The sequence below is a fragment of the Juglans microcarpa x Juglans regia genome, chromosome 5D (assembly GCF_004785595.1).
Source record: "Juglans microcarpa x Juglans regia isolate MS1-56 chromosome 5D, Jm3101_v1.0, whole genome shotgun sequence".
Lineage (NCBI taxonomy): Eukaryota > Viridiplantae > Streptophyta > Magnoliopsida > Fagales > Juglandaceae > Juglans > Juglans microcarpa x Juglans regia.
The window spans coordinates 9,043,799-9,058,367 of NC_054602.1; the positions used below are offsets into that span (position 1 = coordinate 9,043,799).

The 14,569-nt window shown below is 34.6% G+C and overlaps 2 protein-coding genes across 2 annotated transcripts; one reads left to right on the plus strand and one right to left on the minus strand.

Moving 5' to 3' along the window:
- Positions 1–4,417: 4,417 nt before the first annotated feature.
- LOC121265642 lies at positions 4,418–5,101 on the plus strand. The gene has a single exon (XM_041169332.1). The coding sequence runs from the start codon at positions 4,418–4,420 to the stop codon at positions 5,099–5,101; it is 684 nt and encodes a 227-aa protein (XP_041025266.1).
- A 2,037-nt stretch (positions 5,102–7,138) lies between these two features.
- LOC121264264 lies at positions 7,139–8,543 on the minus strand. Its single transcript, XM_041167378.1, has one exon. The coding sequence runs from the start codon at positions 8,267–8,269 to the stop codon at positions 7,241–7,243; it is 1,029 nt and encodes a 342-aa protein (XP_041023312.1). The 5' UTR covers positions 8,270–8,543; the 3' UTR covers positions 7,139–7,240.
- Positions 8,544–14,569: the final 6,026 nt, after the last annotated feature.

Here is a 14,569-nt window from a genome sequence, read left to right on the forward strand (position 1 = left end):
TAGTTAATAACGTAATAGTTCAATGTATGATTCTATATATCCCTTATATATATATTTTTTTTCCTGTTTTTAAATCTATATACTTTTTAATCTAAATAATGGGCTCAAATGGCCCAAAAACGAATTCTGGGCCCAAAGTGGCCCAAAAACCGATTCTGGGCCAATTAGGGCCCAGAAAAATGTACTGGGCCAAAGGCCCAGTATGGGGGCGGGGGGTGCGGACGGGTGGGGGTCCACCCCCGCACCCCGGCCCAATGGACGGGGGACCCCGCCCCCGCCATGCGGGGGCGGGGTCCGGGGAGAAATTCCCCACCCCCGCATATGCGGGGGAGGGGGGCGGGGGAGGGGTGGCCCCGCCCCGTACGGGGCGGGTATCACCCCTAGAATCTCGGGGACATTCCAAGATCTCGGGAGAAGATCAAGCAACTTTCTTTCTATAGAAAAAGGACGTAATTACGGGTCAAAGGCTAGGTATGGAAACAAGGCCTCCTTTTGAGGCACTATCTAAGGAAGTTGAGGATCCCATGTTGAATCAAGGAGGTAGGTCAAGGGAATATTTCGTGGGTGCAGTTGATTTCAATGCAGTTATTAAAGAACCAGGCATGCATTCCCTCCCTTCTCTTGGTCCAAGTGTGGATATTATGGAAAATGCAGAAGTAGGGGCTTTTTTACTAAGTGACTCAGATTCTGGAAGGATGGTGATAGAAAAGTACAAAGTGAATAATGAGGTTGATAAGACTGTTTCAACACTAGTCCACTCTAGGAAATGGAAAAGAAGTGTCAGAAACAAACAGCTCTTGGATGTTGAGGAACTCTTCACTAGGAATGAAGTCTATATAGGAACCTTTCCACCAAGTTCCTTGGGTGTGAGTATCGTGAAGAGGAATCCAATGGAAAATATGTCAGCTAATAAGAGAGGTAAACTCTCGTTGCTCTCTGAGGATGAGCTTTCTAATGTAATGGCAGAGCCAGCCCTGCCAATTTCAAAGAGTCTCCTTAATTGAAACTGCCGAGAGCTTGGAAACTCTTAGACAGTTAGAATCCTTAGTCTTTTGACAAAGGAGAAGTATCCTAACCTGGTGTTCCTTGTGGAAACCAAGTGTTCAAAAGCTCAGATTGAAGTCATTAGAAGTTACTTGAAGTATGACAACTGTTTGGTAGTTGATAGTAAAGGTAGTAGTGGGGGTTGGCTATGCTTTAGAGGAATAATTTTGATGTGCAGCTTATTAATTTTTCACGATGGCACATCAGTGTCATAATCAAAGAAAAAGGTAGTGGCTCTCCTTGGATGCTCACTGGTTTTTATGACCACCCAGTCACTTCAAAGAGGGACAGAAGTTGGAATCTACTCAAGTACCTGAAGCCTTCCTCTTCTACACCATGGGTCTGCATGGGTGATATCAATGAAATCACTTGCCAAAATGAGAAGATGGGGGTAGTGGCCTGACCCTACAAGCAAATGGAGGCTTTTCGAGAAGCTATTGATCTTTGCTCTCTAAGCTCTATAACTATTAAAGGCCAGAAGTTCACTTGATCTAATAACAGAAAATGCAAGGGTTTTACCAAGGAAAGAATTGATAGAGCTTTGGCAAATTCAGAGTGGAAGAACCCGCTTCCTGATGCTATATGCCATGTGTTACTTGCTTTAAAATCTAATCATTCCCCACTCCACATCCAACTGGCCAATACCGTTATGGGATGCAGAAAGACACAGTTCATATTTAGATATGAAGTTGCCTGGGCTCTAAGAGAAAACTGTTCTAATACCATTCAAACATCTTGGACCAAAACCACAAATGGAGATGATGCTAGTTCACTCATCAGAAATAAGCTGTCCAATTGCTCTATGGCTCTAAAGAAGTGGATCTCAGGAAAGAAATGGGAGGGCTCATCAAACATAAGAAGGAAAATAGATAGAATTGCAACTCTTCAAGGAGCTGGGACTAGAGACCATTTAAATACTATTCGAAAGCTCCAGATGGAAGTGGAACAATCTTTGGCTGAGGAGGAGTTAAAGTAGAAGCAACAAGCTAAACAACATTGGTTACAATATGGTGATAGAATTAGAAATACTCGATTCTATCACATGCATGCTAACCAAAGGAGGAAAACAAACACTGTCACTCAGATTACTGATCAAAATGGCTATATGGTTTCTGATTTGGATCAAATAGCTGATTTTTTTCAGAGTTTTGCTCTCATATATTCTCTTCTTCTAATCCATTTGGCTTCAATGTATGCCTTTGTAGTATAGAACCTAAAGTCATTGTAAATATGAACTCCAGATTACTTTCAAATTCACATAAAAGGAAGTCAAAGATGCTGCATTTTTAGATGAATTCTCTTGGATTCCTAAGCTCTGATGGTTTTCCAACTCATTTCTACCAGATTAATTGGGATAACATTGGCCAGGATACTTGTAAGTTTGCTCTTAACATTCTTAATCAGGGAGGCTCTTTAAAGAGTGTCAATGATACTTTTAATACACTTATACCCAAAGTGAATGAGCCTAAGAGAGTGTTTGATTTCAGGCCAATAAACTTGTGTAATGTAAGCTATAAGATTGTTGCTAAGGTGTTGGCCAACAGACTTAAATCTGTTCTTCCTGATATAGTTTCTATGAATCAGAGTGCTTTTGTTCCAGGAAGGCTTATCACAGACAATATTCTTGTAGCATATGAAACTCTTCACTCAATGAACTCTCGGATGCAGGACCAATCTGGTTACATGGCACTCGAGCTCGACATGAATAAAACTTATGATCGAGTGGAGTTGAATTTTCTCATATCAGTTATGGAGAGGTCGGGCTTTGATAACAAGTGGATCTCTCTAGTTATGAACTGCATTACTTTTGTATCTTATTCCATCTTACTGAATGGAGAGGTAAGATCATCCTTCACACCAACTAGAGGTATTAGACAAAGAGATCTTCTTTCCCCTTATATGTTTATCCTATGTGCAAAAGCACTAACTTGTCTACTGAAGCAAGCTGAGGCAAGAGGAAGCATTTCTAGTGTACCTATTGGCAATGACTCGATTTGCATTAATCATATTTTCTTTGCAGATGACAACCTCTTGTTCTGCAAAACTAATTCTTTGGAATGGAGTAAGGTCTTACAGATCTTGGAGATCTATGAGAAAGCTTATGGTCAGATGCTCAATAAAGAAAAGACCTTTATCTTCTTTAGTAGGAATACTCCCACTGATGTTCAAAGAATCATCTTGAGGATTTCTGGGATTAAATCTTTAGGCTCTTTTGAGAAATATTTGGGGTTACCTGTTGTGGTTGGTAGAGCTAAAACCGTTGCTTTTTGTTCCCTCATTGACAGAACTTGGGCTCGAATCACCAACTGGAAAACTAAGTGCCTCTCAACTATAGGGAAAGAAGTTCTCCTTAAGGATGTCCTCCAAGCTATCCCAACATACACTATGAGCATTTTTCTCCTTCCTCTATCTCTCAAAGGCTCAATAAATTGTTGAAGAAGTTTTGGTGGGGCTATAATGAATATCATTTGAAAATACAATGAATTAAGTGAGATAAGTTAAGTCAAGCAAAAGATAAATGTGGATTGGGATTCAGAGACTTGAGGAGCTTTAACCTTGTCAAGCTTTCTAAACAAAGTTGGTGAATGATTCAAAACCCAAATTCCCTCACTGCTCAGATCCTCAAACAAAAATATTTTCCAAAAGGGACCCTAATGGAGATTAAACTGGGGTATAAACATTCTTACACTTGGAGGAGTATCATAGCAGGCTTATAGCTACTGAAGGAAGGTCTAATTTGGAGGATTGATAATGGTAAAAAATTCAGTATTTGGGGAGACAAGTGGATACCAAACCCTCATACTTATAGAATTTAGTCTATAAGGGATGAGTATGAAGAACATGTGTTGGTGGCTAATCTCATTGACCCTGACTTGAGAAGGGGGAAGGATAGTTCACTGGACAATCTGTTCTCACCTCAAGAAGTTGAGCTTATCAAGTCTATCCCTATTAGCCTTGGTGGTAGAGAAGATCAGTTGGTTTGGAGATGTACAAGTAATGGTATATTCTCAGTGAGGAGTGCCTACCATCTATATAGAAAAATTCTATCGAGATCTGAAGGAGGTCCTTCTCATGGCAAATTGCAAGCTGAGATCTGGAAGACTATTTGGAAACTTCAGGTTCCAATGCTGTGAGGATGTTTGTTTGGAGAGCTTGTAATGAAGTACTCCTTACTATGTCAAACTTGTTTAAGACGAAAGTTGTGGAGGATAGTAGCTGTTCTATTTGTCAACTTGAGATCGAAACTTCAGGGCATGTATTATGGAGTTGTGAAGTTGCAAAAGATGTATGGGGCCAAGGGTGTAGGAAGATTCAAAAGATGAGCTTCAAATGCTTTTCTTTTCAAGGTATTTGGGGCTTTGTAGTTAATAACATGCAACATAATGAACTTACGGAGGTGGCCATGATTACTCGACTACGATGGTCTAGGAGGAAAGATTTTATTCATGGTAAAGGATTCATTCACCCTAACCTACTCATCAGTAAAGCCAGAAAAGAATTAGAACTTTATACCAACTTACAGAATACGCAACCTCCAAGCTTAGACAGGGTCAATGATACGAACTCTTCTTCATGGTTGAGACCTTCTGAAGGGACCTACAAGTTGAATTGGGATGCATCTATTAATGTAGTAGAGGGATTAGTTGGTGTTGGTGCAATTCCAAGAGACTGTACTGGTCAGGTCATTGGTACCCTCAGAGCTAAAAGAAATCTAAAAGCAAATTCCTTTAATGGTGAAACCTATGCTATGATGCTTGGTGTTCTTTTCTGCAAGGAAATAGGTGTTACAATGTTCGCCCTTGAGGGTGATGCCTTGTCGGTGGTAAACATTTGGAAAGAGCCGAAATCTTATTGGAGTTATGAAGGCTTATTGATTAAGGATGCAAGGCAAGTGCTGGATTCCTTTGCAGTTTGGACTGTTAACCATACCAAGCGAGAGGCAAATAAGGCAACTCGCATTGTAGCAAAAAATGCTCTTCATCTTGCTGAAGACTTGTATGATTTAGAAGATATTCCAAATTGTATTAGGCAAATTGTAATCAGTGATATGATGTAATTCCCTTTATGAGCAATAATATATCTCCTTTTCAAAAAAAGAATGAGACGAGCGTATATATAACATTTTTCAAAGGATGCTGCTACTCGACTACCTAGTATTTATTGTTGGGTGTGTCCCATAATTACATTATTTTAAAAAATATTTTTTAAACATTTTTAAATATTTATATAAAAAAAAAACATAAATAAACTAATAGTTAGCTTAACCATTAAAAAAAATTAAAATTAAAATTAAAATGCATGAACTGTCAAAACCAAAGACAAATAAGAGAGCAAACTAACATTTTTCCTTTTTCAAATTCACATGGTAACGCATGACCATTCCATTTCGAAAGTGAGGCTAATTTCCAGCAGCCCAAGGAGTGTTTAACAAGGCCATCAACGCCCGCCAGCGGGTTTGGTATTATCCAAGGAAACCCGTTCAATCATTCATCAGCAGTATCCTTTGTTCTTCGGCCTTATCAAAGCAGTCGGTGGCAGCCTTGCAGCCATGGGTGAGTTAAATAAAACAGTGGTCTATTCAGCCAGAGAGAACAATTTAATTTAATTTATTCTTTGGAAAAAATTAAGCTGCATCTGACAATGATTCAGAATGTTGAATTTGGATTTGTTTGACTTTTTGACTGGATTTTAATTAATTTCACTTAGCCGACAAGAGCATTTGAATTGGGTGAAGGAAAACAAATTGCCTTTCTGGTTGTCTGAAATTCCCAGTTTGTAAAATGCCCAATAATTATTAAAAAAAAGTAAAATACAAATACTTTTTTTTATAATATCATAAGGATGACGATAGGTTTACTACTTATTTACTATTTATTTATTATTTATAATTTTTTTATTTTTTTATTATTTTATTTTAAATATTTTTTTAATATCTTTAATCATTAAAAAAAATTAAAAAATTATATAAATTTACTATTAGTTACTTTCTTAACAATTAAATAAAATTAAAAAATTAAAAATAAATTAAATACAAAAAAATAATAAATAAATAATAAGAGACAGTAACTCTATCATTTTCCATTTCATAAACACAAAGCTACATCATCTAACAAGCTAATCTCCGTGAAAGACTGCCAGACTGGAACACGAGGGAATAAACTGAAAGTCCAAACAGCTCATCCTCTAAGGTGTAAAGGCTCTTTGAACTTTGAAAAATAAATATGTATCCTCTCCTTTACAGGAAAGATGAATGATAAAATCAACTCGTTTGAATTTAAAATACATCTCAATTCATCTTATCATTACATTTTTTTTAAATTTTTACATAAAATATAATAAATAATTAAATTTTTTCAAATTTAAAAATAAATTTTCTAAATTTTCACATAAAATATAATAAATAATTTAACTTTTATTCTACTAATCACAAACTATCTCAACTTATCTTTAAATCTAAATCACTCCTAATTATTCACTCTTGCAATAATGAGATATTCTGAAATATTCTGTAAATAATAATAAAAAATATGTAAAAAATAATAATAAAATAATAAAAAGATATTTACCCAATCTAGGCCTTAGGAACATGTTGGAGCCATCATTTTATTAGGGTTTAGCTCTATCAAGACAATTCTTAAACATAACTCCAATTTTTAAAGTACTCTATGTTGTCTTAAAATCTAACAAAGACTACACATAAAGAACAATTACTAAAAAAAAATATCAACCCTTATATAATAATTAAACAATTTTAATGAATGGATATTATTCTCTTATCTTTATTTAGTATGCTTTGATTAAGAGAAAATTTTATAATTTTATAAAAATAAACTGAGAAGAAGAGGTGGTGGTAAGAGCAACAAACTTCAAAGGGAAGAAAAGTTGAACCAGTTTTCCCTTTTTTCTTTTCCAATACTCCCCCCGTTACTTGCATAGAAAGGAAAGCTATTTATGATGCAAATAATGATGTCATGTACCCATGGACTTGTAATCATGCACACACATATATAAGAACTTCATTGTCTTAACTAAAATCTGAGAAAAAAATTAAAATAAAAAAAAAAGGTTAGAAAAGCTACGTTTACACATGAAATTAACAAACTAATTATTTGTTTACAAAAGAAAACATAAAAAAAATTAATCTCTCAACTATCAGAGAAATAATCTGTGAGAGTGTTAATTAATTACTTTCAATTTAATACACCTTCTTAGTGAAGAGGCTTCGCAGGTTATAAAGATTACCACCATTTCCAATGTTGCCACTCTTACCACCGTCGGTGCCACCGCTGCTTATAATACGACGACTATTATTGCCGCCACTGATAGTGCTATTCTCATCGCTTCCACAGCTCAAATGGTGTCCATATCCAATGCATATCGGGACGTTCAAGTTCAAAACCCTCGCTTTCGGCAAGCTACTTCCTCCGTTGGCGGCGGTTCTGCTCCTGCGATTCTCGGGTACATCTTTTTTGGCTGCTCTCTCGGCAACACGAGCCGCGGGATCGGAGCTCTTTACACCCGATCCGCCACCCCGGCGAACCTGCCAAACAGGGCTGCTCCGACCCAGATGGACCCCCCCACGGCCCGGACTGCTCGGCCACTTCTTCGACTTGGACTCACCCGCCGAGTTACTGCGTGAGCACGGCGCGCTGTTCACCTTCCGGGTACCCGGAGCCCCGGTTACGGACTTTGGTCGAGTCCCAGCATTCCCGGCGGATCTGCTCCGCGAAAATGGCCAGATATTGATGTTCAACTCGGCCGAGCTCGCTCCGCCGCCGCCGCCACTCTTTCTCTCTTTCTCCGTCTTCTTTTTTTCTCTGTCTTTTTCCTTTTCTTTCTCTTTACCTTCTGGGTTTTTCGTGCTACTCTTCTTGAAAATCTCTCTCCACCGCTTCGACCCGGTTAATACGGCGGTTGACTCGGTGATTGCCGAGGGTGAGCTCTCTGGTCGTGCTGGCTCTGGGTTTGTAACAGCTGGGGTTGAGTTGGGAGGATCTGGGTCGGGCTCTTGAGTTGGGTCCGGGTGGTGGTGGGGGAGAAGATGGAGAGGGAGGAGGACACCGTCTACAAAGAGTTCGTCGGCGGAGAGGAGATTGGGCTGTGGGAAAGACGGGTTTCGGACCATCCAGAACTCGAACTCGGGCGACGCGGAAAAGCTGCTCCTTCTTCCACTGCTACTGGGACAGAGGGTTCGGACCTGTGTAGTCACACTTGGGCTATCCATGGAGGGAGAATGAGAGAGAAAGTGAAGGTGAGTGGAGAGCAAGTTTCTCTGTTTAACGAGGTGAGTTCAGAGTTTCAGTAACCCACCTGCTCAGGCAATGGAGGGATGATGAGAGAGAAAGTGAAGGTGAGTGGGGAGGAAGTTTCTCTGTTTAACGAGGTGAGTTTAGAGTTTCAGTGACCCACCTGCTCAGGCAATAAAGAAAGGAGAATGAGTAATAAAAGACGAGAGAGAGAGTTTTGGGGGATGAGTGTTTGGAAGAAGCAATGCCACATGTTATAAAACAACACCGGAAACGATAGTCCGTTTTATGCTTCTGAAGTTTTAAGTTTTTAAGATCAATGCTATTGGTATGATCAATTTATCTCTAAAATTTTATAAAAAATACATATTTTTAATAAATTTAAAATCTTCCTAACTATACCCTGATAATTGATTAATTATTGAAATAGTCAAAGTAATAATATTTTGTTAATAATAATTTATTTATTTATTTTTTCATATTTTACAATTACACTAATTATATGTTAATTGATAATTTAATTTGATACTTAAATTATTATTTCCTAACTTAAGTATATTGTGACTAAAAATTGAAAAATAATAATTTAAGTAAATAAAATAATAGTTATAGAGTGTGAACAATATTCAAATTTGGAGATAAACTTAAATGCGCTGTACTTCAAAGTTGAATATTTTAGTATATGTTAAATCCAATGCAGTGATTTTAAACATAAATTCATCAAATTTTAAAGATGACACTCATTTGATGAGTCCAATATCAATGCTCTAACCCATTTAGGCTAGTTTGGATTATGAAGTGATTTCATCTTATCATTATAGTTTTTTTAAATTTTTGTATAAAATATAATAAATAATTTATTTTTTTAAAATTTTTAAATAATAATAATAATAATAAATAATATTCTAACAATATTTTATTTAATTTTCAATTTTCATCTCAATTTATCTTACTCAACTCACTATCTAAACGGCACTTGATTGGTCTCGTTATAATATTTTGGGTGAAATATTTTCTTTAAAACAATTCGTAGAAGTAAATTATCATTTCAAGTTTACTAATTGCTTAAAAGTTTACACTATATGTTTCTTTAAAAAAATATATATTTATCTCGAATCAGAGTTTAGTTTGTAAATATGATAGTTAAATCTTACAAAATATATCATTAAATACTTATATATATATATATATATATATATACACACACACAGCCCACCAAAGATCCAGGTCTCGCAGTAAAAGTTGATTCTAGTACTAGATGTTTGCCGGGAAGTTGTAGACTTGTGTTTAGAACTCAGAAAGGCCAATCTAGTTCTTGAATCTTGGTTGTTGGGGACTCGTATTCAGATGAAAGAGAAAAAAAAAAGGTGTTCGATTAATGTAGGCATACTTTACTGTGAATAAGATAACGCAAAAAATCCGTTTCTATCTTTCACTAGTGACCAAAGGGAGAGTGGTGTCATGTCAAGGTGTCATGATGTGGGGGAGATGCCAAAATTGCTAACATTCAGGGAGCTTAATTCCTGAGCGTTGACATGATCCAATTCTATCATGATTCACCACATGAATCCCCCCACCCATGATGTTTCCTCTCAAGTTCCTAATTAACTCCATACTATATTTCAAAAATATGGTTTTGCTTATATATTTGCTAACATTCAGGGAGCTTAATTCCTGAGCGTTGACATGATCCAATTCTATCATGATTCACCACATGAATCCCCCCACCCATGATGTTTCCTCTCAAGTTCCTAATTAACTCCATACTATATTTCAAAAATATGGTTTTGCTTATATATTTCAAATTATTTAAGAAATTCAAACGTCAACCAAATAACATAAAATAATACATCGCCCTATTCCTGATTAATGATTTTACGATCCACATAGAATTAAATGATATCTTAATAATTCTTAAATCATATATATTTAATGATTTCAAGCTTTTCTCTTGGAAAATAATATATTGTTTGGAGAGAATAAATAATATATATATTATATTATATCAAATTACTCCCTGTAGCTGGAAGTTTATGACTTTGTGGAAGAAGTTAAAAAAATAAAATAGACACCTTGCATGTCAATAACCCGAACCACCGGACCAAAAAGTAGAGACCCCACATTGCCAATTCCAACGACAAATCTCTACCATCTTTTCAAAACTAATGGATTGTTATAAAATGGATGAAGAGTAAGGCTCCGTTTGTTTACTAGACTCAATTGAAATTAATTTGATTTAGTTTAATTTTAAGTTTAGTTTAATATCTAATTATCAAATTATAAAACTCATATCAACTCAAAACTTCTCTACACGTGAGATCTACAACTTTTTTAAATTCAACACTTATTTACAAGTGGGACTCACAAATTTTTTCAATTTTCTATAAATAGTATGAAACTCATTTTAACATCCAAACACATGATTACGTTTAGATCTTATGCTGAACTGAGCTTTTTATAAACAATAATCAGTTGAGTAGGTAAATTGAGTTATGTGGGACCTATCTAAAATGAGTTTAGATGTATTTGAATGTTAAAATAAGTTTAATACTATTTATGAGAAATTGAAAAAAGGTTGTAGGTTTCAGGTATAAAGATGTGTTGAGTTGAAAAAGGTTATGGTTTACACATGTAAATATGTTTTGAGTTGAGATGAATTTAGTAATTTGAGAGTTAGGTGTTTGGATGTTAGACTAAGCTTAAAATTAGATTAAAATGAGTTGATCTCAACTGAGTCTTATAACCAAATTGGGCCTTAAACTCATATTAATTAGATGGACTCTATAAAACTCACTATACCATCTCAACTCATTACTATTCATAAAGAACTCAACTTAACTTAACATTTAAATGCAACTTAAGTGATATGATATATATAGCTAGTTTTAATACTACTCTTGCTAGAGAATGTATATTAATATTGCTCATGTTTTTACTAACACGGTGGAATATCATGTCGTTTTGATTCATGCACCCACCGGCCCAGGGTATCCATATCTAAATATCTAGAGAACCATTTAATGACTTTAATTTAAACAACATGCTGGCTTGAAATGTACATCAGTGGACCCTTTTCAACAGGTGCTAGTTTTTGCACCATGGGATGGGGCACAAGATTTAGGTGTGAGATCACATGGTTGGAAATCTGCAAATATCAAACACAAAGGTGCACAAGGTGACAAGCTCAGATGGAACCCAGTTAAGGACGATGGGGCTATCAGGAGTCAGTAGGATTAATTGTTTGCAAATTAGGTGGTCTTGTCCTCATGTAAAGACATCATTAATTAGGGTACGTAGTAGCTCAATTAATATATATCTTTGGTTTATTTTCAAATAGTTTAGTATATACTAGGCATTAGGCCATTTGGACAATTCATGCAAGGAAGCTGCCTCCTTTGAAAAACAGAAGGAGGGGAATGGTAGATAAATAGGAAAGGCCGGACGGGATTTTGCGTTTGTTTGTAGGCAAAATGATGATGAGCCATGTGCAGGCAAAAAAAAAAAAAAAAATTGATTATTACATTAATGGGAAGGGGTCCTACCAACTCTCCAAACAGACATTTGTTGACAGCAACAGCCACGTGGCCTGGCTTTTGTACCTACCTGTGTAACTATGTTGTGTTGCATCCAACTTCCTAATGATCCATGTATATATATCCAGTGCAGCACCAGCATGCAGTGGGCTATTATCTGATCATAAATAGTGGTCCTGTGAAAATGGAAGACATGTATATATGCTGGTTGCCTATATCAGACTCCATCGATCATACGTATCCCACTTTATTGATTTTTTATTTTTTTATTTTTTTTTGCGAAATCCAAACATGTAAAGGCAAAACGAAAAAGACAAGGGTAAGAACATGAGATGCAAGTTACAGATCATGAGTAAAGAGGAGCCTGCCTGCCTGCCTTTGCGTGTGGCTACAGAAACTTCCCATTGATTAGGTAGCTAGCTACATTTGTTTCTTCTTCCATCTTCGATCTGCACTACTTGTGTTTGTTTCTTGGCGGGCAGTCAGCACTCGAATATCCCCACTCGGGCAATATCTCCACATCCATCTCCTGGACAATTTCTCATTATCTATCCTAACTTATTCTATTTTTAAAAGCAAACAGTGATTTTGCGTTGACATGTTGTAGTTGGTAAATATCTCGAAAGGATAATGTTTGTGTGTGTATATATATATATATATATATATATATATATACACGTTATTAATATTTAGAGAGGGTTCAAAAGGGCATGGGGCCGTCACCCTCTCTCTCTCTCTCTCTCTCTCTCTCTCTCTCTCTGCATCTTATATAAATGGCTTTTAGATCAACATGCATGGAGAATCTGGATTCGAATGGCTTGACAAAAAGAGCAAAAAAGGATGGCAAACATAAGGATATAGGCGAGACTAGAGGTAGGTTCCTTTACGGTGGGAAAGGTGATTTTGACAATGAAAATATGATAATGCAAGAATATACCTATACTATATGCTTAATTAATTCCGTACAACTTTTTTTTAGGGAGTTCTGTTGCTAAAGAAAGCAAAAATTAAAGAAGACTAATTATTTTAAGATTTCAAATGCATTTTTTTTTAATGATGGGAATAGTGTACTAATTAATCCCATTATATTGTATTTGATCATGGGACGAAAATCATGTGTAGAAAATAAAAGGAAATAAGAAGAAGAAAAATATAGTTAAATTGAGTCGACAATTATTTTGTATTTAACTTATGTGAGTGAAATCTCCTTTTATTAAAGAGAAATATTTTAACTAAAAAGAAATTTTGTAAAAATTAACTCACAAATTAATATGTCTTGATGTCATAAGCTTGATTATAAATTTTTTTTTATTATAAAATTTATTTAATATATCATATAAAATAATATCAATTTATATTTTTATTTATTTATTTATTTTTTTAAGGATAGTAACACTTCTCTCCAAATAATTGGTAACTTGGTGTGTACTGTATAATAGTTCGGTGGTCGGACAAAGCATTTATGGAATTGGACCCACACGGTTCATAGCACTAGGCGTTGGGTTTCGCCATTTTCCACTTTCTCGATCATCAGGCGCTTGACTTTTTTTTATTTATTATTCTTTTTTTAAATAGTGTTTCAAAGAAAATATAATTTACGTAGATATACATATATTTTAAGATCTGGCTTACAAATGGTTAAAATTTTACTAATATATTAAAAAGTGAAATAACAAGATTAACAAAATTTATAAAAAAATTAATTTATTATTTCACTTAAAACATTCTTATCTATTTAATTTTCCAGTAATTTTTCAAGTTGGTAAGCGAAACAATAAAACATACTATCTATAAAAGTAATTTTGTGTACCAATTTAAGTATTAATATTATTGTCTTTATATTCTAAATTTAAATTAACACTGTTTTTAATAAAATCTACTTTCTGACCAATCATATTGAATGTGTGAACGTATACGTATTAATGCACAGAATCGCTTATAATTAGATTTTTTCATCTTTTATAGATTTTTGTTTGCACTAATAATTTTAAATATCAAAATTTTGGTTACCATCTTTTATTTTATTTTTTCTGATCAAGAAAACATTTCAATAAATAAATTAAAATATAGAAGGGGATGAGATTCTCTAACAAACACCTCAACACAATAAATATAATATAAAAATAAAAAAATTGAGATTTGAGTCTAAAAATCTGATAAACACTTGATTATAATAAGATATTTACTATGTATCAGTTACTATTCATTCTCACACATCACATTTATAATTTTTTTATAGGGTGTGAGAATGTTTTTTATGAGATAAGATAGTGATAGAGTTTCCACCCTTTTACTATTTATAATGTATTTGAAATTTTTTATTTTTTTATCATTTTTTTTAAAATATTTTGTAACATATTTAATCATTAAAAAAAATTAAAAAATATATAATTTTACTAATTGTAACTCATTTAACCATTAAATAAAATAAAAAATATAAATAAATAGTAACTCCATCATTTTTCTACCATATAAGCGAGAGGGGAATGTGTAAATAAAAATTAAATTCACCATAAATGCCTCTCAACAAAAACTGGGTTTCATTCATTCCATGATGTGACGCGAACGTACTATTTTAAATCTGGGTTTTCAAATTGCAACCAATTGCGATCAGAAATGCTTTTCGACCCGAATTTGGGTCCGAATTTATGATCTGAATGAGATTTTTTTTATTTAATAATGAAAGAAGTGATTTTGATTGATGTTGTGAATTTTTTATTTTTATAAAAATGTTTATAATGATTT

Coding starts and splice junctions, on each gene's coding strand:
- LOC121264264 (XM_041167378.1), bottom strand. CDS start 8,269: ATGGATAGCCCAAGTGTGACTACACAGGTCCGAACCCTCTGTCCCAGT.
- LOC121265642 (XM_041169332.1), top strand. CDS start 4,418: ATGCAACATAATGAACTTACGGAGGTGGCCATGATTACTCGACTACGA.